This window comes from Esox lucius, chromosome 18 (assembly GCF_011004845.1).
Source record: "Esox lucius isolate fEsoLuc1 chromosome 18, fEsoLuc1.pri, whole genome shotgun sequence".
Taxonomy (NCBI): domain Eukaryota; kingdom Metazoa; phylum Chordata; class Actinopteri; order Esociformes; family Esocidae; genus Esox; species Esox lucius.
Genome location: NC_047586.1, coordinates 23,931,628 through 23,953,834, shown reverse-complemented (window position 1 = coordinate 23,953,834; position 22,207 = coordinate 23,931,628). Strand labels below are relative to the sequence as shown.

The window sequence follows — 22,207 nt, the reverse complement described above, 5'->3', positions numbered from 1 at the left end:
TCATATCCATCCATCCATTTTCTTCCGCTTATCCGGGGCCGGGTCGCGGGGGCAGCAGTCTAAGCAGGGATGCCCAGACTTCCCTCTCCCCAGACACTTCCTCTAGCTCTTCCGGGGGGACACAGAGGCGTTCCCAGGCCAGCCGGGAGACATAGTCCCTCCAGTGTGTCCTAGGTCTTCCCCGGGGTCTCCTCCTGGTGGGACGGGACCGGAACACCTTCTCAGGAAACAGATGCCCAAGCCATCTCGATGTGGAGGAGCAGCGGCTCTACTCTGGGCTCCTCCCGGGTGGCCGAGCTTCTCACCCTATCTCTAAGGGATCGCCCGGCCACCCTGCGGAGAAAGCTAATTTCGGCCGCCTGTATCCGGGATCTTGTCCTTTCGGTCATGACCCAAAGCTCATGACCATAGGTGAGAGTAGGAACGTAGATTGACTGGTAAATCGAGAGCTTCGCCTTGCGGCTCAGCTCTTTCTTCACCACGACAGACCGATACATCGACTGCATTACTGCAGAAGCTGCACCGATCCGTCTGTCATCTCCCGTTCCATCCTTCCCTCACTCGTGAACAAGACCCCTAGATACTTAAACTCCTCCACTTGAGGCAGGCACTCTCCACCAACCTGAAGTGGGCAAGCCACCCTTTTCCGACTGAGGACCATGGCCTCGGATTTGGAGGTACTGATTTTCATCCCCACCGCTTCACACTCGGCTGCAAACCGTCCCAGTGCATGCTGAAGGTCCTGGTTAGAAGGGGCCAACACGACAACATCATCTGCAAAGAGCAGAGATGAAATTGTGTGGTCCCCAAACCTGACACCCTCCAGCCCCTGGCTGCGCCTAGAAATTCTGTCCATAAAAATTACGAACAGAACCGGTGACAAAGGGCAGCCCTGCCGGAGTCCAACATGCACTGGGAACAAGTCTGACTTACTGCCAGCAATGCGGACCAAGCTCCTGCTTCGGTTGTACATGGACCTGATAGCCCTTAGCAAAGGACCCAGGACCCCATATTCCCCAAGCACCCTCCACAAGATGCCGCGAGAGACACAGTCGAATGCCTTCTCCAAATCCACAAAACACATGTGGATTGGTTGGGCAAACTCCCATGAACCCTCCAACACCCCGTAGAGGGTATAGAGCTGGTCTAGTGTTCCACGGCCCGGACGAAAACCACACTGTTCCTCCTGAATCCGAGGTTCTACTATCGGCCGTATTCTCCTCTCCAGAACCCTGGCATAGACTTTCCCGGGGAGGCTGAGAAGTGTGATCCCCCTATAGTTGGAACACACCCTCCGGTCCCCCTACTTAAAAAGAGGGACCACCACCCCGGTCTGCCATCCCAGAGGCACTGTCCCCGAGCGCCACGCAATGTTGCACAGGCGTGTCAACCAAGACAGCCCCACAACATCCAGAGACTTGAGGTACTCAGGGCGGATCTCATCCACCCCCGGTGCCTTGCCACCGAGGATTTTCTTGACTACCTCTGTGACTTCAGCCCGGGTGATGGACGAGTCCACCTCTGAGCCCTCATCCTCTGCTTCCTCAATGGAAGACGTGTCAGCGGGATTGAGGAGATCCTCGAAGTACTCCTTCCACCGCCCGACGACATCCTCAGTTAAGGTCAACAGCTGCCCACCTCTACTGTAAACAGCGTTGGTAGGGCACTGTTTCCCTCTCCTGAGGCGCCGGATGGTTTGCCAGAATCCCTTCGAGGCCAGCCGATAGTCCTTCTCCATGGCCTCACCGAACTCCTCCCAGGCCCGAGTTTTTGCCTCCACAACCACCCGGGCTGCAGCCCGCTTGGCCTGTCGGTACCCGTCAGCTGTGTCAGGAGTCCCACAAGCCAACCAGGCCTGATAGGACTCCTTCTTCAGCTTGACGGCATCCCTTACTTCCGGTGTCCACCACCGGGTTCGGGGATTGCCGCCTCGACAGGCACCGGAGACCTTACGGCCACAGCTCCGAGCGGCCGCTTCGACAATGGCGGTGGAGAACATGGTCCACTCGGACTCAATATCTCCAACCTCCCTCGGGATCCAGTCGAAGCTCTGCCGGAGGTGGGAGTTAAAGATCTCTCTGACAGGAGACTCGGCCAGACGTTCCCAGCAGACCCTTACAGTACGCTTGGGCCTGCCGAGTCTGTCCAGCTTCCTCCCCCGCCATCGGATCCAACTCACCACCAGGTGGTGATCAGTTGACAGCTCCGCCCCTCTCTTCACCCGAGTGTCCAAGACATACGGCCGCAGGTCAGATGAGACGACAACAAAGTCGATCATCGACCTGCGCCCTAGGGTGTCCTGGTGCCACGTGCACTGATGGACACCCTTATGCTTGAACATGGTGTTCGTTATGGACAAACTGTGACTAGCACAGAAGTCCAATAACTGAACACCACTCGGGTTCAGATCAGGGGGGCCGTTCCTCCCAATCACGCCCCTCCAGGTGTCACTGTCGTTGCCCACGTGGGCGTTGAAGTCCCCCAGTAGAACAATAGAGTCCCCAGTCGGAGCACTTTCCAGCACCCCTCCCAGAGACTCCAAGAAGGTCGGGTAGTCTGCACTGCCGTTCGGCCCGTAGGCACAAACAACAGTGAGAGACCTATCCCCGACCTGTAGGCGCAAGGAAACGACCCTCTTGTTCACCGGGGTAAACTCCAACACATGACGGCAGAGCTGGGGAGCTATAAGCAAACCCACACCAGCCCGCCGCCTCTCACCATGGGCAACTCCAGAGTGGTGAAGAGTCCATCCTCTCTCAAGGAGTGTGGTTCCAGAGCCCAAGCCGTGCGTAGAGGTGATCCCGACTACCTCTAATCGGAACCTCTCAACCTCACGCACTAACTCAGGCTCCTTCCCCGCCATCGAGGTTACATTCCACGTCCCTAGAGCCAGTTTCCGTGTCCAGAGATCGGGTTGTCTAGGCCCCTGCCTTCGACTGCCGCCCGATCCTCTTCGCACCGGCCCCTTATGGTCCCTCTTGTGGGTGGTGAGCCCACGGGAGGGCGGCCCCACGTCGCCCGTTCGGGCTGAGCCCGGCCGGGCCCCATGGGGGAAGGCCCGGCCACCAGGCGCTCGCATACGAGCCCCAACCCCGGGCCTGGCTCCAGGGTGGGGCCCCGGCTGCGCCATACCGGGCGACGTCACGGTACTCAAAATTTGATTCATCATTAAGGGGGTTTTGAACCGCTCTTAGTCTGACCCGTCGCCTAAGACCTGTTTGCCTTGGGAGACCCTACCAGGGGCATATAGCCCCAGACAACATAGCTCCTAGGGTCACTCGGGTACACAAACCCCTCCACCACGTTAAGGTGGCAGTTCTTGGAGGGGCTCTGATGCTCTTCATATGTATCTATAATATTCAATAACTCTACTATTTGCTGCTAGTTTACACTGCTATGTATATTACTGCCATTTTTGCCATATCAAAATGTTTTAATACGACCCAGATTGCAGTTATATCAATAATACTACGTAGATTGCTGCTAGTTTACAGTACTTTTGCTGTCATTGTACAGTGTTATATATTGTTGCTCAAATGTATTATTATTTTCTGTCTAGCTATAATTTTGCTCAAATATTCTTCTACTTAACTCTCACTACGTAGTTGTCAGGTGCCATGAGTGACATTGTGTTACATGTGTGACATAGGGCAGGTTGTTCGGTGCATTTGACAAAAAAACATTGAAACTATCCGACACCGCCATGTAGCGCCACAGACTGCGTTGTAACTTTCATTGTTACAGTTGATTTAAATTATTGATTGGAAATATTATTTACTTGTTTACATATTATTCATTTGATGTATTGATACATGGACAAGGACAGTAAGATAGATGTGTATGTAATGATTAAACTATAACTACATAATGCATTGCAAGAAGAGAAACAAAATGGCTTCAAGAAGAAGGTAGAGAATAACACGCTGATGTATTCAAGTTATAGTTCCCCGTTAATTAATTGCCTGGACTGTAAATGCAACATTGTTCACGAAAGTCCCTTACATCTTATATATGGCGTTGGAGTTGTTATTTGAGAAGCTACGTGTAGTTATATCAGACTGTCCTGGAGCTCACTGATGCCCTGATCCAGGTCTGAGAGGAGATCCCCCAAGACACCATCCGCAGTCTAATCAGGAGCATGCCCAGATGTTGTTGGTAGTGCATACAGGCACGTGGGGGCCATACACACTACTGAGTCACATTATGAGTTGCCGTGATGAAATTCACACAAGTTGGAACAGCCTGGGATTTCACATGTTTACTTTCATTTTCGGTATGAGTTTAAATCCAGCCCTCTATCGGTTGGTGATTATGGTTTCCGTTGACCGCATTGTTAAGTCATTTTGTTCTCAACAAATTACACAATGTACGGTAAAGATTTTGATCTTTAATATATTTTGCTCCCGATGTGTGATTTGTGTGTCCCCTTTATTTGTTGTACTATAAATAGGGTTATTTGCAGATTATTACATGATGTTTTTATTTATATTTTATGCAGCATCCCAACTTTTTGGGAGGCTTAGTCGTCTTACTTTCATTGAAATCTGGAGGTAAAGCTACATTTCTTAACTACCCTCAGCTACATACTTTGGTCTTTAGTACAGCCCTGGTCTTACGTCACAAGATTTTTATTCTGCCTATGATTTTTTCTTTCAATAATATGAACCATTTGTGGAAGCCCTTCACATTATAGCTGCCATCACACCCATTAAAGCTCTGCCTCTGAGAATGGTTTTATCTTCAAATTTGAGTAGCTTGACAGGTGTTGGTGAGTAGAGACGAGGTAATAGCATGCCTCCTTATAACACACCAGTGCTGATGGAAACAAAGACTGACATGTGATTGTCCATCTTTACGTATTCTGTCTTACACTCAAGTTATGTGGTAGGAAGATGTGTATTTTACTTTGTTGTTTGACTAATAAATATGTTTTCCTTGTTTGCAGAGCTACAATGGATTGTACAGGTACGTATATAACCGGTTGCAGGCCTACCACTTCTCTAAATCATGCATACACTAACGTTCAAAAGTTTGTGGTCACTTAGAAATGTCCTTGTTGAAAATACTCATGAAATTATTCTGAATAGGAAATATAGTTATTGACAAGGTTAGAAATAATAATTTTTCATTGAAATAATAAGTGTGTCCTTCCAACAATACTTTCATCAAAGAATCCACCATTTACAACTTTGGAGACCTTTGGCATTCCAGTTGTCAGTTTGTTGAGGTAATCTGAAGATATTTCACCCCATGCATCTTGAAGCACCTCCCAAAGCTCTGCTTTGGGTCATTGTCTCGTTGTAGAAGGAAATTGGCTCCAAAACGCCATCTACAGGGTATGGCATGGCTTTGCAAAATGCAGTGATAGCCTTTCTTCTTCAAGATCCCTTTTACACTGTAGAAATTCCACTTCCACTTTACCACCACCAATGCGCCCCTCAGACCATCACATTGCCTCCACCATGCTTGACAGATGGCGTCAAGCACTCCTCCAGCATCTTTTCATTTAGTCTGTGTCTCACAAATGTAGTTTTTTGTTTGATTTGAATACCTCAAATTTAGAATTGTCTGTCCATAATACCTTTTTCTAACCTTCCTCTGTCCAGTTTCTGTGTTCTTTTGACCATCTTAATCTTTTCTTTTTATTGGCCAGTCTGAGATTTTCTTTGCAACTCTGCCTAGAAGGCCAGCAGGCCGGAGTTGCCTCTTTACTGTAGATGTTGAGACTGGTGTTTGGCGGGATTTAATACAAATATAACGTAATTCTAAACATTTCTCTTGGAGCTAAATTAACTATGCAAATTTTGCAAACTTATTCAGCATTTTAAAAGTAGCTTTTCTATATAATTATTGTTGCAGCAATATGTTTTGACAATAGTTAAGCAGTTTTAGTCAAACATGAATCACAAGTGACATCTTAACGAAAGAAAACGCCCATCATCATATGTCCATAAGTACTAGCTAATGACACTAGAGTGATACTAGATTGTTCCGCCTTTTTTCTGAAACCCCTTGGGCAATTTCATTCTTCATAGATGACGTGCATTCCAGCCCTAAGGAGATCACCCTACTATATTGAAGATGTTCACCTAATTTCTGATAGCGTTTTAATTTGTGAAGCTGAGCATCCCTTTTCATCTTAGGCAGCCCGGAAAAGAGTTTCCATGGCCCAAAAATACCTGGCTGGGAGTAACACAGATGATGCCTTAGTAATAATTGGATATATCACAGAATTGACATTTCTTAAATGGATGGTAAATTCTCCCTTTTGAACACATTAAATAAAACAATTCTAGATAGTGTTTTATATCTCTACATTTCCTTTCGGTGTCTCCTTAGGAATGGTGACATTTTATGTGCATCGTTGGGGCAGAACCCTGGATGCAGAAGTGGATTTGGCCAGGCGTCTTGTCATTAAAGGAGGCTGTATTCAGGTGAACACAGTAGAGGAATGTGATTACGTCTTGGCTGTCTGCCCCATCGTCTCACGTGCTGAGACTGATATTGAAGAAGCACTGAGGAAAATACCAGGTATTTTAGTCAGGAAAGATCTAAAATAGATGGGAAAATAGACTAATAATTTACATCATAAATAGGTGACGTGTGCTGTTTTCTTTCTTACAGGTGATAAACATGTCATTCTGGTAGTGCTGCATCACACATACAATAAAGAAGAGATGGTCCCCGACAGTGGAAGAATTGTGACCAGGAGTAATGTAATACTCACAGTGGACTGTCTGTTCCATGAGAGCCAGAGAGGATTACTGGACTGTCATCGCAACGATGCAGCAATCAAAGATATTTGGAGAACTATATGTTTTCAGGTATTAAATCACCACATTGGTCTTTTGACCAATCACATCAGATCTTTTTCAGTGACGGTCAATTGCTCAAAAGAGCAGTTTGTGAAAAACAATGTCAGAATTGGGATGTTTCTCTGAAAGCTTGGATTAAGTTTACAAATCCCATTTTGCGAGACTCCCATGTTCTGTGCACTGTGAACAGGATGTACTGAAAATTCTGACGCCATTGTTGGTTTTCCGATTGTTTTTATTTCTAGGCGCCGTCTCATTTGAACTTCTGCAGCAACAATCATCGTAAGTCCATCATTAGCAAAACTACCTGCAACATTAACACAGTCATGTGAAAAAATATGTACAAACCCTGGTCTTTTTTTTCATGTTTTGACATGGTTGGATATGTAATCTGTATATGTAATTTTCAAAGAATATACTTTGCAATCAATTACTTCAAAATGCAATTTCATAGCCCATAGTTTTAAAAAAGGTACACCCCTAGCTTCTATAGCTGGTGTTGCCCCCTTTTCTTGAAATAACATAATGTAACCATATGTTATAACTGTCTATTAGTCTCTTACATCAGCTGGGAAAATATTTTGCCCACTCTTTTTTACACTACTTGTCCCATTATGTTTGAGGACTATTTGGTATGCACAACCCCCCTCAAGGCCTTCTACACTGCAATTCCATAACCCTCCATTTTCTTCATTTTGAGCCACTGTTATAGCTTCGCTCATGGTTAACTCAATGTTGACAAGTTTGCCAGGCCCTTAGACAAGAAAGTAAATTCTTTATGGTTGGTATGAGGTTCTTTTGTTCGAAGGCAGTGTTTCGTTTCGCCAAACAACTCTACCTTTGTTTTGGACTTTACCCAGGTTTTGTCTGGAAAACATTAGTTGTGTCTTGATTCACTTTTTTAAGAGCAAAGACATCTTCCTTCTTGACCTCTCATGTTGGCCAAGTTTGTGCAGTCTCTTTCTGACAGTTGACTTATGCACTTTAAAATTGACCTACAGTATACAGCTATCAGCCATAACATTATGACCACCTGCTTAATATTGTGTAGGTCCCCCTTTTGCCGCCAAAACAGCCCTAACCTGTCGCTGAATGGCTTCCACTAGACCTGAAGGTGTGCTGTGGTGTCTGGCACCAAAAAGTTAGCAGTAGATCCTTACATGCCCATTGTAGGTGCTTTCGGCTGTGGACAGGGGTCAGCATGGACACCCTGACTGGTGTGCGGCTACACAGCCCCATACACAACAAACTGCAATGCACTGTGTGTTCTGACACCTTTCTATCAGTACCAGCATACATTTTTTCAGCAATTTGAGCTACAGTAGCTCATCTGTTGGATCGGACCACACGGGCCAGCCTTCGCTGTCCACGTGCACCATGCCCCTGTCGCTGGTTCACCGCTTATCCTTACTTGGAACACTTTTGATAAGAACTCACCACTGCAGACTGGGTAAGGACACTCTTACCCAGTCGTCTAGCCATCACAATTTCACCCTTGTCAAAGTCACTCTGTGTCACGTTGTAGTGGGGGAGAGGAGGAACCAGGCGCATGCAGAATGGCATTCGATGTAGACTTTTAATATAAACAAACTCTGAATACAAAAACAACTGAATGAAAGCCAATGGCTGAAGTTACTCAGCAAAATGAAACTCACCACTGACAAGTGACATGTAGAAACAATAACCGACAGGTGAGGGGAGCAGAGGGGAAACCCTTAAACATATACTGATGACATAATTGGGACAAGGTGTGTGTGATGATGGGAGACAAGACAATGAGTCCGGAGTGAGTTCATGGAGTGACGGGAACCGGGAGAGCATGGCACAATGGCATTGATCATCACTGTACCGTGTCACTCAGATCCTTACGCTTGCCCATTTTTCCTGCTTCTAACACATCAACTTTGAGGACAGAATATTCACTTGCTGCCTAATATATCCCACCCACTGACAGGTGCAGTGATACTGAGATTTTCAGTGTTATTCACCTGACTGAATAACAAAGTCTCTAAGGACCCCAGGATAACATGATAACATATATTCCATAGACTGTAAAAAAAAATGGACGATGCCCCTTCGCTCTTTTACATTGTTGAGAACTGAAGCCGCCAGTGTCCCGATATGGCGCTGACATCTTGGACTTAAGTCTGCGCAGATAGCGATCTTGGGACCAGTACTGCGCAGTAGTTCTGCGCAGTAGCGAGCAGGAAGTAAAGCCGTAAAGCCGCGAAATCAACGGCCCCACCCCTGTGCCCCGCCTTCACTCTCCCTCGCAGAATGCATACCATAATCAATCGCAAGCACACGCTGCACTGCTTTGGAAGTGGAGTCCTGCTCCTGTGAACTCTGTCTGCTCCGTTCCACTCCAACCTCATTAAAATACGATATGTTATAGCCTAACTTACATCATGTTTAACCTTAATTTATGTCGTGTTTGTTACTAATAAAGAAAGACTCGACACAAGCGTCTGCTATGTACTTCACGTGTACATTTTTACTGAACCGGAACTGCACTCAAACTCGTACATACTAGATGTCACCACAAGGTGGCAGGCTTATCACAAGAATGATGATGCCCAATAGTACATACATTACACTTTCCTTCCCCAGTAGATTACTCATACAAAAAAAACTTAAACGCATAACTTAACATACTGCATGACATTACAGTTAACCAAACAGTGTTGCTAATTAAACATAGCTACAAATCAAGCTTTTGTGGGGGTTTTTTACATCTCTCAGGATAACGTCTCTGTAAGCCTTGGTGAGGTTCTGGTGCCACTGAACTTGTAACACTTGGCTTGTCTTCGTGTGATTCAGAGTCATTCACGTTTACTGAGGTAGAAGGGGTAGTTCCAACAACCTCAATGTCCATGTCATTTGGATCAGGGGCAGATAAAGGTGAGGATTTGGTCTGGCGATCCACCAATTGATCAACATGACGTCTCCATGTGTTATCTCCCACCTTCACGGTGTATGACAAGGGTCCAGTTCTAGTGGTAATAGTACCTGGTTGCCACTTGTCTTGTCTATAGTCGCGTGCTAAGACTTCTTGTCCAACTTGAAAGTTTCTTGTGTGCCTGTCATTCATGTGCGCAAATTGTTTGTTTTCCACATCACGTCGAACAACTGGTTTGATGAGATCCAAGCGAGATCTTAAGTTTCTTTTAAGGAACATCATCGCTGGTGTTTGGCCAGTTGTGGCATGTGTTGCATTTCTGTACATGAAAAGGAAGTTGTCTATTTTGTGTTGTAGTGAGATGTTGTCATTGTCCGTTGCCTTGATTGCTTTCTTGAAAGTCTGTACAAACCTTTCCGCCAAGCCGTTAGTGGCTGGATGGTATGGTGCGGAAGTGATGTGTTTGACTCCATTCAGCTTCATGAATTTTTGAAATTCGTCTGAGACGAACTGCCGTCCATTATCCGTACATATCTGCTCTGGCAACCCGTTCCTGGAGAATATTGTCCTCAACACAGAAACAGTCTTTTCAGATGTGGTTGTCTTCATTGAAATAACTTCAGGCCATTTCGAATGCGCATCCACGGCGATCAAAAACATGGATTCCTTGAATGGCCCAGCAAAATCGACGTGCACTCTTTGCCATGGTGTTGACGGCCATTACCAGGGATGTAAGGGGGCTAATGGTGGAGAGTTCTGGGTCCTTTGACATCCAGGGCAAGCCTTAGCTAGATCCTCAATCTGTTTGTCGATTCCCGGCCACCACATATAACTGCGTGCAAGACTCTTCATTTTTACAGTGCCTAAATGTCCTTCGTGCAATGTGTCCAACATCTGACTGTGCAATTTGGAGGGAATTACAACTCGTAATCCACACATCAGAGTTCCTTGACACACAGAAAGCTGTTCTCTCCTCACTGAAAATGCTGGATAAAGTGAGTTTCCATGCGCTGGCCATCCCTGTACTGTGATGTCATAGACCTTGGACAATGTTGGGTCATTACGGGTCTCTCTCTGAATAGTGGCATTTGTTACAGGTAGCTGACTCACGATTGTGGTATGAAACACATCAGCTGGATCCATAGCATGTGCCTCTTCCATAGACTTCAATGGAAGACGCGACAACCCGTCCGCATTACCATGTAGTTTAGTGCCCTTGTACTCAATATCATATTGGTGAGCACCCAAGAAGAGTGACCAACGCTGTAGCCGTGCTGAGGCCATCACTGAAACACCCTTCCGTACGTTGAAGATCGAGACCAAGGGCTGATGGTCTGTGATGAGGGTAAACCGTTGACCATACAGATAATGGTGAAACTTTTTAACCCCCCACACAAGACTAAGTGCTTCTCGATCTAACTGTGCGTAGTTACGTTCTGCTGCCGACAGTGATCTCGATGCGAAGGCGATTGGTTTTTCTGTGCCGTCTGGAAACTTGTGTGATAGCACAGCGCCGATTCCATACGGCGACGCATCACATGCCAACCTGATGGGCAGGGATGGGTTAAAATGTGCCAACACTACCTCAGAAGTTATGAGCATTTTGGTCTTTTGAAAAGCTTGTTCACAACTGTCTGACCAATTCCACTGTGTCCTTGTTTGCAACAGTGCGTTCAATGGATGTAACACAGTCGAGAGGTTCGGAAGGAATTTGTGGTAATAGTTCACAAGTCCGAGATATGATCCGAGCTGGGACACATTCTGTGGGTGTGGTGCATTTAACACAGCTTCAATTTTGTCCTGCGACTTATGAAGACCATCTTTGTCTATCACATGTCCACAGTAAGAAATCCGGGACTTGAAGAACTCACATTTTTCCTTGTTAGCTCTCAGTCCATACTCACACAATCGAGTCAACACTCGTTGTAAGTTTTGGAGGTGATCTGAATCATCCTTCCCCGTTACAATAATATCGTCCAGGTAACACTGCGTTCCCGGAATGCCCTGCAGCACCTGGTCCATCGCTCTCTGCCACAACGCAGGAGCTGAGGCGATTCCGAAGACTAGACGGTTGTACTGATAGAGCCCTTTATGTGTGTTGATGGTCAAGAACTTCTTGGATTCTTCATCCATTTCCATTTGGAGGTAAGCTTGAGCCAGGTCAATTTTTGAGAAGTGTTCACCACCAGACAAGGATGCGAAAATATCTTCAATGCGTGGTAAGGGATACTGTACAGCATGAAGCGCTGGATTAATGGTCACTTTAAAGTCCCCGCAAATACGCACATCTCCTGTTTTCCCTTTTTTTATTACTGGTACTATGGGTGTTGCCCATTCACTTCTTTCGACCTTGGTCAAGATTCCCAATTTTTCCAAATGGTCCAGCTCCGCCTCCACTTTGGGACGAATTGCGTATGGCACTGGGCGAGCTTTTAAGAATTTTGGAGAGGTGTCTTCTTTCAACTCCAGATTCCCTTTTATTCCCTTAAGTGTCCCTATTCCTTTCTGAAACACGGGTTCCACCGTTTGTATAATTTGCGCTAAAGTCATTTGTGTCTCTTTGTTTGCAATTTGTTGTGACACATCCAGGTTTTTTATGGCATGCCAATCCAGAGGTATTTTCCTCAGCCACTCATGTCCGAACAATGCAGGTCCTCCGTTTTCCAACACATACAGGTTCAGCTGCTGCTGATTATCTTCGTACTTCACAGTTACTGGTAACTTTCCTTTCGGAGACACTTTTTCGCCAGTATAAGTCTTTAATATCACTGATGTCTTTTGCAGTGGTATTTCTGAAAACAGTCGCTTGTAATCAGCTGCTGAGATGACTGATAAAGCAGATCCAGTGTCTAACTCCATTTTGAGTTTAACTCCTGACACTTCAGGTGTGAGCCAAATAACTCTTCGATCTGTCTCCTCAATATTATACAATTCCAGACATGAAAGGTCATCCGTACCTGAACTTGTGTTCTAATCATTTTCAGTTACTTGATGTATTATGGCGGGTTTGTGTTTCACTTTATACGTTTTGTCCTTGTGCATTTTCCTTTTCTCTGTTTTGCACACTCTCTCAATATGTCCCTTTTTATGACATTTTCTACATTCTTTATCTTTGAACCAGCAGTCATTTCCATCATGAGACATTTTCCCACAGCGATGACATTTCAGTTTTCTCTCTGATTTCAGTGACAGTTTATTTGCTGCACACTCTACTGATTTTTGTTGCAATTCCAATGCATCTTTTGCTGCTGTCTCCATGGATATTGATATGTTCAGTGCACGCTCAAGTGTCAAATCTTTTTCTGTCAACAGTCTTTTTTGTGTGCCTTCATTATGCATTCCACACACAAGTCTGTCTCTTAATGCATCTGCCAGTCCCCCTCCGAATTGGCAATGCTCTGACAATCGGCGCAACTCAGCTATGTATTCAGAAATGCTTTCTCCTTTAGCTTGGTTCCGTTTATGGAATCTAAATCTTTCCGCAATTACTAAGGGTTTGGGGTTCAAATGTTCACTTAGAAAGTTTTATCCGCCGGTTTTTCAGGGGTTAACAAACTACGAAGCAGTCCATACGTTTTCGCTCCCATCACGCTCAGCAAAACAGCAACTTTCTTATCATTTTCAACACTGTTAGCCTTGCAGTACAGCTCCACTCTTTCCACATAAGTTCCCCAATCCTCAGCATTAGTGTCAAATGCAGCGATAGTTCCGATCATTGACATTTTTGCTCAGTTGCACTTTCCTTTAGACATTAATTGGCTTTCACACTCTTTTCATGTAACTCACACGCTCTATTCGTGATTGATTACCCACATCCGTGGTTGTCGATCCAGACCTCGTCGCCAATTTGTCGTGTTTGTTACTAATAAAGAAAGACTCGACACAAGCGTCTGCTATGTACTTCACGTGTACATTTTTACTGAACCGGAACTGCACTCAAACGCGTACATACTAGATGTCACCACAAGGTGGCAGGCTTATCACAAGAATGATGATGCCCAATAGTACATACATTACAATTTAGAATAGGCCTAATACAAAAATAATTGGTAACTTCTAGCTAACGATCACCTGCTAGCTATTAACGAGGCTTGTTGTCTTTTAGCTAACGTTAGCTAGCCCATTACATTTATTTACTAATTAAATAGCTTATAAATTTAACTTCGGTTAGCACAATCTACTACAGAACAACCCATTATGTCCGTGTGAAATTATATCAATTATAGAAATTTAGAGATTAAATTTAAAGCTCCAATCTCCTTAGTCCTCCAAAGATCGCGAAAAAAGCCTGTTGGGGCTTCAGCGGCTCCTCGGCTCAGATAGCTGTCAATCACGATGTCACAGCACGGTTTTTAGAGCATTAAATAACTTATTTTAAAAACAAACTCTTGAATTTACATTAGCGTGATACAAACTACAGTAAATGACAAAAACCAGCTTCGGAAAAAAGATATTTGAAGGGTAATTTAATTGTTTAGTTGGTCTCGCGTCCCATTGAATAACATGGGGAGGCGGAGTTTATGATCTATACTGGGACCACTCACCAGGGGGCGATCGAGACGTTTTGGCTTCACTTTTCAGAGCTTGTGCGGCACGCTTGATATATACGTATCAACCATAACATTATGACCACTGACAGGTGAGGTCTTGGGCTGTATTTGGTGGAACAACCTGTCCTATGTAGATTCCAAGTGGACTGAGATTCCCTTCATTTCTACATGATCCACTGGACAGTAGAATTATGTACCTGAAAATTTGGTTTTAGCCATTTTATGTGATGGTAAATGTAGGGTTGTACTTCCTCAAAAGGAAATTATTTATTTTTATTGCATGAATGGTAACATTGTGTTTCGTATTTGTTAAATTGGGTTACCTTTATCAATGAATGTGGTTGGACTTTAGCTCAACTATCCATATGTCCAAATCTGTAAAAAAAAAGGTGTACTTCGTTTTTCACATGACTGAATCTATTCTCTTCCATAGATTTTGGGGCAGTGAATATGTTTTTATTTTTAACTCTATACTGTTATTACTACAGTATGCAGTTAAATTATACATTCTAATATTTTGTTTCGGGGGAAAGATTTGTACTGTATAGCTAACTAACAAAGTTTTTTACTTTAATTTTGCAGGTTACTGGATATTTGGAATTATTTTGGTGATTCTTCTTCTTCTTGTTATGCTTTTGGTGCTGTTTGTCATCCTTGAAATAGCTGACAGTAAAAATAAGACTTCTGGGTAGAGTGGGAATACAACTTTTGTTAATAGCCGGCAGCACTAACCCGATGCTGTTGGCTCAAATTCAGCTTGTGGTTATATTCCAAACCACTTTAAAATGGTTTCTTCGGTTTTGATTATTTAACTGTGATAATATCAACATCTTTGTTAAGGTTAGTGATGAGCAAAGACAAAGCAACTTTAAATATTTGAACTTATGTTTCTCCATTCCTGATTACATTTTCTATTTGAAATGTTGTCGCAACCACACCACATCATCTTGGGGAGAGTCAAAGTTTGAGTCATGTCCTCTGATGCTTGTCTTGTCAAACTGCTGGTCATGAAATTAAAATATCATCAAAAAGTTGATTTATTTTTGTAATTCCATTCAAAAAGTGAAACTTGTATAATGTATACGTTCATTCCACACAGACTGATATATTTCAAGTGTTTTTTTCTTTTAATTGTGGTGATTATAACTGACAACTAATGAAAATCCCAAATTCAGTATCTCAGAAAAATTCAATATTACTTAAGACCAATACAAAAAAGGATTTTGAAAGGATCTGAAAATTATGAACATGAAAAGTATGAGCATGTACAGCACTCAATACTTAGTTGGGGCTCCTTTTGCCTGAATTACTGCAGCAAATAGGCGTGGCATGGAGTCGATCAGTCTGTGGCAATGCTCAGGTGTTATGAGAGCCCAGGTTGCTCTGATAGTGGCCTTCAGCTCTTCTGCATTGTTGGGTCTGGCATATCACATCTTCTTCACAATACCCCATAGATTTTCTATAGGTTTAAGGTCAGGCGAGTTTGCTGGCCAATTAAGAACAGGGATACCATGGTCCTTAAACCAGGTACTGGTAGCTTTGGCACTATGTGCAGGTGCCAAGTCCTGTTGGAAAATGAAATCAGCATCTCCATAAAGTTGGTCAGCAGCAGGAAGCATGAAGTGCTATAAAACTTCCTGATAGTCGGCTGCGTTGACCGTGGACCTCAGAAAACACAGTGGACCAACACCAGCAGATGACATGGCACCCCAAACCATCACTGACTGTGGAAACTTTACATTGGACTTCAAGCAATGTGGATTCTGTGCCTCTCCTCTCTTCCTCCAGACTCTGGGAACTTGATTTCCAAAGGAAATGCAAAATTTACTTTAATCAGAGAACATAACTTTGGACCACTCAGCAGCAGTCCAGTCCTTTTTGTCTTTAGACCAGGCGAGACGCTTCTGACGCTGTGTCTTGTTCAATAGTGGCTTGACACAAGGAATGCGACAGCTGAAACCCATGTCTTGCATACGTCTGTGCGTGGTGGTTCTTGAAGCACTGACTCTACCTGCAGTCCACTCTTTGTGAATCTCCCCCACATTTTTGAATGGGTTTTGTTTCACAATCCTCACCAGGGTGCGGTTATCCCTAATGCTAGTACACTTTTTTCTACCACATCTTTTCCTTCCCTTCGCCTCTCTATTAATGTGCTTGGAGCTCTGTGAACAGCCAGCCTCTTTAGCAATGACCTTTTGTGTCTTGCCCTCCTTATGCAAGGTGTCAGTGGTTTTCTTTAGGACAGCTGTCAAGTCAGCAGTCTTCCCCATGATTGTGTAGCCTACAGAACTAGACTGAGAGACCATTTAAAGGCCTTTGCAGGTGTTTTGAGTTAATTAGCTGATTGGAGTGTGGCACCAGGTGTCTTCAGTATTGAACCCTTTCACAATATTCAAATTTTCTAAAATACTGAATTTGGGGTTTTCATTAGTTGCCAGTTATAATCATCAAACTTTAAAGAAAAAAACACTTGAAACATATCAGTCTGTGTGGAATGAATGTATACATTATACAAGTTTAACTTTTTGAATGGAATTACTGAAATAAATAAACTTTTTGATGATATTCAAATTTTATGACCAGCACCTGTACTGCTTGTTCAATCAGAATGTATTCATTAGCACGCATACTGAAGAAGAAGGCATTACCTAGCTAACAGAAAGATAGTGCTTTCATGCATTTGACCTAGCACAAGAAATACCTAGACCACCCCTGCCCACCATCTAAACCATTCATCATAATAAGCCAATTTGCACCACCCTAAACTGGCACAATTTTTTGCTGCGGCCGGGTGTTGAACACCAGAGTGCTTTAATCAGTATTTTTGCACTTTAGGAGACTTAAGTACACATGGACAAACATATTACTTGTCATGTTAAGGAGGCTTTAGTATAAAAAAAATTGTTAGCTGGGCTCGTAAGCTATACCGTTAAATGTTACTGTGAGTACAGCTACTACTCTTTAGCTTGTTAGATTATTATACTGATGCTCTGTTCACATGTGTTGGTTAATACACATGTCCTGGAATTTCAATAACAACTGGCTTTACTTGCATTAGAATATGGTTCTTAAATAAACTGTATCTCTCCCTATAAATCAGACAGTTGTCACATTTTCTCAACAAATGCAGACACTAAGTCACACAGATGCCAGGTTGGACACACACACAACACAACACAATGCACAATAATAATAAACCACAGGCTCTCTTTCAAATGACACTATAAAAGCCTTTATTGAAGTGACATGGGAGAGGATAAAAGAGACCGATTGGTTGTGGCTTGCAGCTGTCAAGTCCCTGCAAGTCTGGCCTGCTGTGCCAGTGGAATCCAATGCCCTCTCACCCTCATTTGTAAGAAGGCCAAGTGTTTGGGATTATTGGCCCAAATGTGACATTGTTCTGTTCTGTCTTGGTGAGTTTGTTTCTGTTTTATTCCATGTAAGTTATTTTATGAAACGTCCTCCGTTCTCCTTGGGCATGTGTACTGCCTCATCTCTGCAACATTACCGAAGCCTCCTTCTGTGTGCACAAAACACATCAGAGACATATAAAGAATATGAAGTCAATGCACATGGAAAAATGCATAAAGAAATGCAGAACGTCTTCAACCCATTGCATATTTTAGTGTTCTAAAACTGCGCAAAGGCCTCCAGTCTATAGACCAAAAGGAGTAGCAAAGAGTTTTGTTAGGAGGTACATTGATTTTGAGAGTATATGGTAAAGCTAAAATTTTTCAAAGAAGTATTAGTGCAAAAAATAGTCAGTGCATTTACAGTACAGGTCAGTATAGCTCTAGTCAGAATTCCCCATCCGTAAGGGGGGGGTTCATAATAAGGTACAACAACTGTTATAGTGAATACATCGGACAACCAATGGGTGCAACCAATGATTAGGTAGAACAGAAAACCAGCAGCCACTGGACCTTGGAGGTAAGAATTGAAAAGACCTGGGCTATACTTTATTAGCCAAGACCTAGAATGTAATGCCATTACAATGTAAATCAGAATATGCTCAACAGAGATACAGGCAGAACTAATTGCACACATTTTGAATTGTCTGAAAATATTCTGAATAGCCTATATCTGTATCAATTTTTTTTTTCTTTTAACTGTAAGAATTCACCCACACAAAAAAAGATCTGGAATCCGCTCAGTAGAGCTAGGTGATTGTTTTCTTTTAAATATTTGTATTGAAAATCTAGACTGAGGTTTCACCTTTTATCTGGAGATCTACAAAAGACTGAAATGAAGGACCTTCAGATCTACTCAAGAGAATTCCTTCATAGTTTTAAGAGCATTAAACAATTGGTTAGTAAGGAGCTTCAAAAGGACTCATGCAATGTTGCACAGGCGTGTCAGCCAAGACAGCCCCACAACATACAGAGACTTGAGGTACTCAGGGCGGATCTTATCCACCCCCGGTGCCTTGCCACCGAGGGGTTTCTTGACTACCTCTGTGACTTCAGCCCGGGTGATGGACGAGTCCACCTCTGAGCCCTCATCCTCTGCTTCCTCAATGGAAGACGTGACGACGGGATTGAGGAGATCCTCGAAGTACTCCTTCCACCACCCGACGACATCCTCAGTTGAGGTCAACAGCTGCCCACCTCTACTGTAAACAGCGTTGGTAGGGCACTGTTTCCCTCTCCTGAGGCGCCGGACGGTTTGCCAGAATCTCTTCGAGGCCAGCCGATAGTCCTTCTCCATGGCCTCACCGAACTCCTCCCAGGCCCTAGTTTTTGCCTCCACAACCACCCGGGCTGCAGTCCGCTTGGCCTGTCGGTACCCGTCAGCTGACTCAGGAGTCCCACAAGCCAACCAGGCCTGATAGGACTCCTTCTTCAGGTTGACGGCATCCCTTACTTCCGGTGTCCACCACCGGGTTCGGGGATTGCCGCCTCGACAGGCACCGGAGACCTTACGGCCACAGCTCCAAGCGTCCGCTTCGACAATGGTGGTGGAGAACATGGTCCACTCGGACTCAATATCTCCAGCCTCCCTCGGGATCCAGTCAAAGCTCTGCCGGGGGTGGGAGTTAAAGATCTCTCTGACAGGAGACTCGGCCAGACGTTCCCAGCAGACCCTTACAGTACGCTTGGGCCTGCCGAGTCTGTCCAGCTTCCTCCCCCGCCATCGGATCCAACTCACCACCAGGTGGTGATCAGTTGACAGCTCCGCCCCCCTCTTCCCCAGAGTGTCCAAGACATATGGCCGCAGGTCAGATGAAACAACAACAAAGTCGATCATCGACCTACGGCCTAGGGTGTCCTGGTGCCACGTGCACTGCTGGACACCGTTATGCTTGAACATGGTGTTGTTTATGGACAAACTGTGACTAGCACAGAAGTTCTCGGGTTCCCCCGCCTTCGACTGCCACCCAATCCTCTCCGCACCGGCCCCTTATGGTCCCTCCTGCTGGTGGTGAGCCCACAGGAAGGCGGCCCCACGTCGCTCCTTCAGGCTGAGCCCGGACGGGCCCCAAGGGGAAAGGCCCGGCCACCAGGCGCTCGCGTACGAGCCCCAACCCTTGGCCTGGCTCCAGGGTGGGGCCCCGGCTGCGCCATACCGGGCAACGTCATGGACCTCAAGATTTTTCTCATCATTAAAGGGTTTTGAACCGCTCTTAGTCTGACCCGTCGTCTAGGACCTGTTTGCCTTGGGAGACCCTACCAGGGGCATATAGCCCCAGACAACATAGTTCCTAGGGTCACTCCGATACTCAAACCCCTCCACCACGTTAAGGTGGCAGTTCATGGAGGAGCGCAGTGAGTGTATTGTAGGAAATGTTCAGGAGAGTGGATAGAGTAATTATATGCAAAGAAATCAAGGGGCACTGTGTATTTGGAATTGTTGCTGGTTTTTTACTCCACCAACCCCATTGGCCACAATGCAACTCAATGGATATGAGATATATATATTGCTCTATAAAAAAAAAACTGTTCTATATGCCGCAGTGAATGTATTGTAGGAAATGTTCAGGAGACTCTAAAGATTGATTATATGCAAAGAAATCAAGGGGCACTGTGTATTTGCAATTGTTGCTGGTGTTTTACTCCACCCAATTTTTTGTATTGGAATTTTACATTATTTGTAGAAGCATAATCAGACTAGAGTGCTTTTTCAACATATAGTCAAAGCAAATACACTTTTGTTTTCTATATCAATGCTTGAACCTAGTGCTATATCTTGATAAAATATTTTTAATGAAATCACATGAGATAAAGCTGTAACATTAGTTCTTCTTCCTCCATTAGCACACACAACATCATGACGTCATACCCATACATGACACCTATCGTTGAACCGCGTGTCAAACCAAGATGTCCCCAAACTGACCAATGGGCGAACATCAGTGGGCGTAACTTAATATTCAGTGGGCGTAACTTAATATTCAGGAACCCCCATATTAAGTATCGCCCCCAACTTGCGGTCTGCAGATATACCTTTTTGGTGTTAATCGGGAAGTTACACCCGACGTCACCAAGTTACTCCTGAAGTTACCTGGATAAGCCAGTTACCTTGATTCGTAGTATACTCCTCTGTTCTGAAACCGCTCAGAGTCAGTCAACCCGGAGTTGGTTTCAAGTAGCTTTATACCGAATTAACCTTGTTTATTTTTTTCAACAATTACCAAATTATTCATTCTAGAGAAAATAATATCACAAGCAAATGAATTAGGCTACAGCAATAAAGAAAAGTTATAGAATTCTCTGTGCATGTTTGGTTTCTGTAGATAAGGAGCATGCACATCTTAGGCTGCAATGAAAACCATGGGATATCATATCCTAACGATCAATACTTGTTTCCTGCAAAGTCGGAGGCACTTTCATTTGTGCCGGAAATCTTAGTTACCAGATCGCAAATAGGTTGAGCAGATTGAGCAAAATTTAGCACAATTATAAACGGTCAGTCATCGTTGGGTGAGTAAATTACCTTTCTTTATTAATGCTGTCTAAGCTTGGATAGACACACGGAATTAATGCATGGCATGAACATTTGAATTTTTGAAATGTTCAATTAAAGAGTGTGTTTGTTTCTGTGAGTGTATGTGTGCCTGAGTGTGTGTTTAGGACTGACTACATGGTTTGGACATGGGCCAAGTTCATATCTGGTGCAAACTCGCTTCCTTCCTCCTGATCTTGTCTACCATTTCCAGACATGAGTCTTTACATTATTTTATGAATTCATTTTAGCTGTGTATTCCTTTTGAACATATTCAATGCTCTCTCTGTGTATGCGAGTTGTTGAACTGGTAGGACTACTATTTAAAAAAAACACGTCAGTGATTTCATTGGTTATTTTGTTGGTTAGACGATTTATTGGTAAGTGAGTTAGGCTGATAACATAAATGGAATTGGTTCAAATCCCAGTGCTGGCAAGGTGTAACAAAATCTGTTGTGGTCTTCAGCAAAGCATCCAACCCTAAATGCTCTTGTGTGTTGCTTTGAATAAAGGCATCTGTAAATTATACATGATTTTGCATCCAGATCTGTCAACCGTTGTAAGATATCCAGACAGAGGATCACTCACTACCTTAGAAGCTGGACAGAAAAAATCTGGGCAATATGTCTCTTAACTGTTTTAAAACCTGTTTTAAAGTGAGGCTACAATCACAATGTGAACATATCAGGACAAAGGATGTCCTGCAATCAGGTATGAAAAAGGGGTCACCATAATATAAAATGGCTTTCAACATTTCATTATGTGGATGTAGAACTGAACAGCTTCACATTCAATTTCCTGCAGATCAGGAGGGGAGCCAATAAGCTGGGCAGTGTTAGGGAGATATCGAATCTCAGAGGTGTCAGTCATAGTATAGTCAAAATGAAAGTGAAAGAAGACTTGAAATGGCTACGCAGTATGCAGAATCCAAATCAACCTTATTTGCTACTACATTTACGTGTTTAAGTGTTTTGCTAGTCAGGTGACCAAATTAACGGTAA

General features: G+C 44.1%; 1 protein-coding gene across 5 annotated transcripts in view; it reads left to right on the top strand.

The window, feature by feature from the left end:
- Window positions 1-22,207, top strand: part of LOC105009559 — a 49,365-nt gene that overhangs the window by 5,433 nt on the left and 21,725 nt on the right. The window contains exons 1-7 of one of the 5 annotated variants that reach the window (XM_034287762.1): window positions 3,496-4,768; window positions 4,946-4,965; window positions 6,340-6,531; window positions 6,625-6,824; window positions 7,061-7,097; window positions 14,847-14,872; window positions 17,709-17,818. In XM_034287762.1, the coding sequence (XP_034143653.1) occupies window positions 4,953-4,965; window positions 6,340-6,531; window positions 6,625-6,824; window positions 7,061-7,097; window positions 14,847-14,872; window positions 17,709-17,816 (576 nt within the window). In that variant the 5' untranslated portion in view covers window positions 3,496-4,768; window positions 4,946-4,952 and the 3' untranslated portion in view covers window positions 17,817-17,818. Of the gene's footprint in view, window positions 1-3,495; window positions 4,769-4,945; window positions 4,966-6,339; window positions 6,532-6,624; window positions 6,825-7,060; window positions 7,098-14,846; window positions 15,285-17,708; window positions 17,819-22,207 lie in introns of those variants that run through there. The other 4 variants (XM_034287761.1, XM_034287763.1, XM_034287764.1 and 1 more) reach the window with 4 other exon arrangements.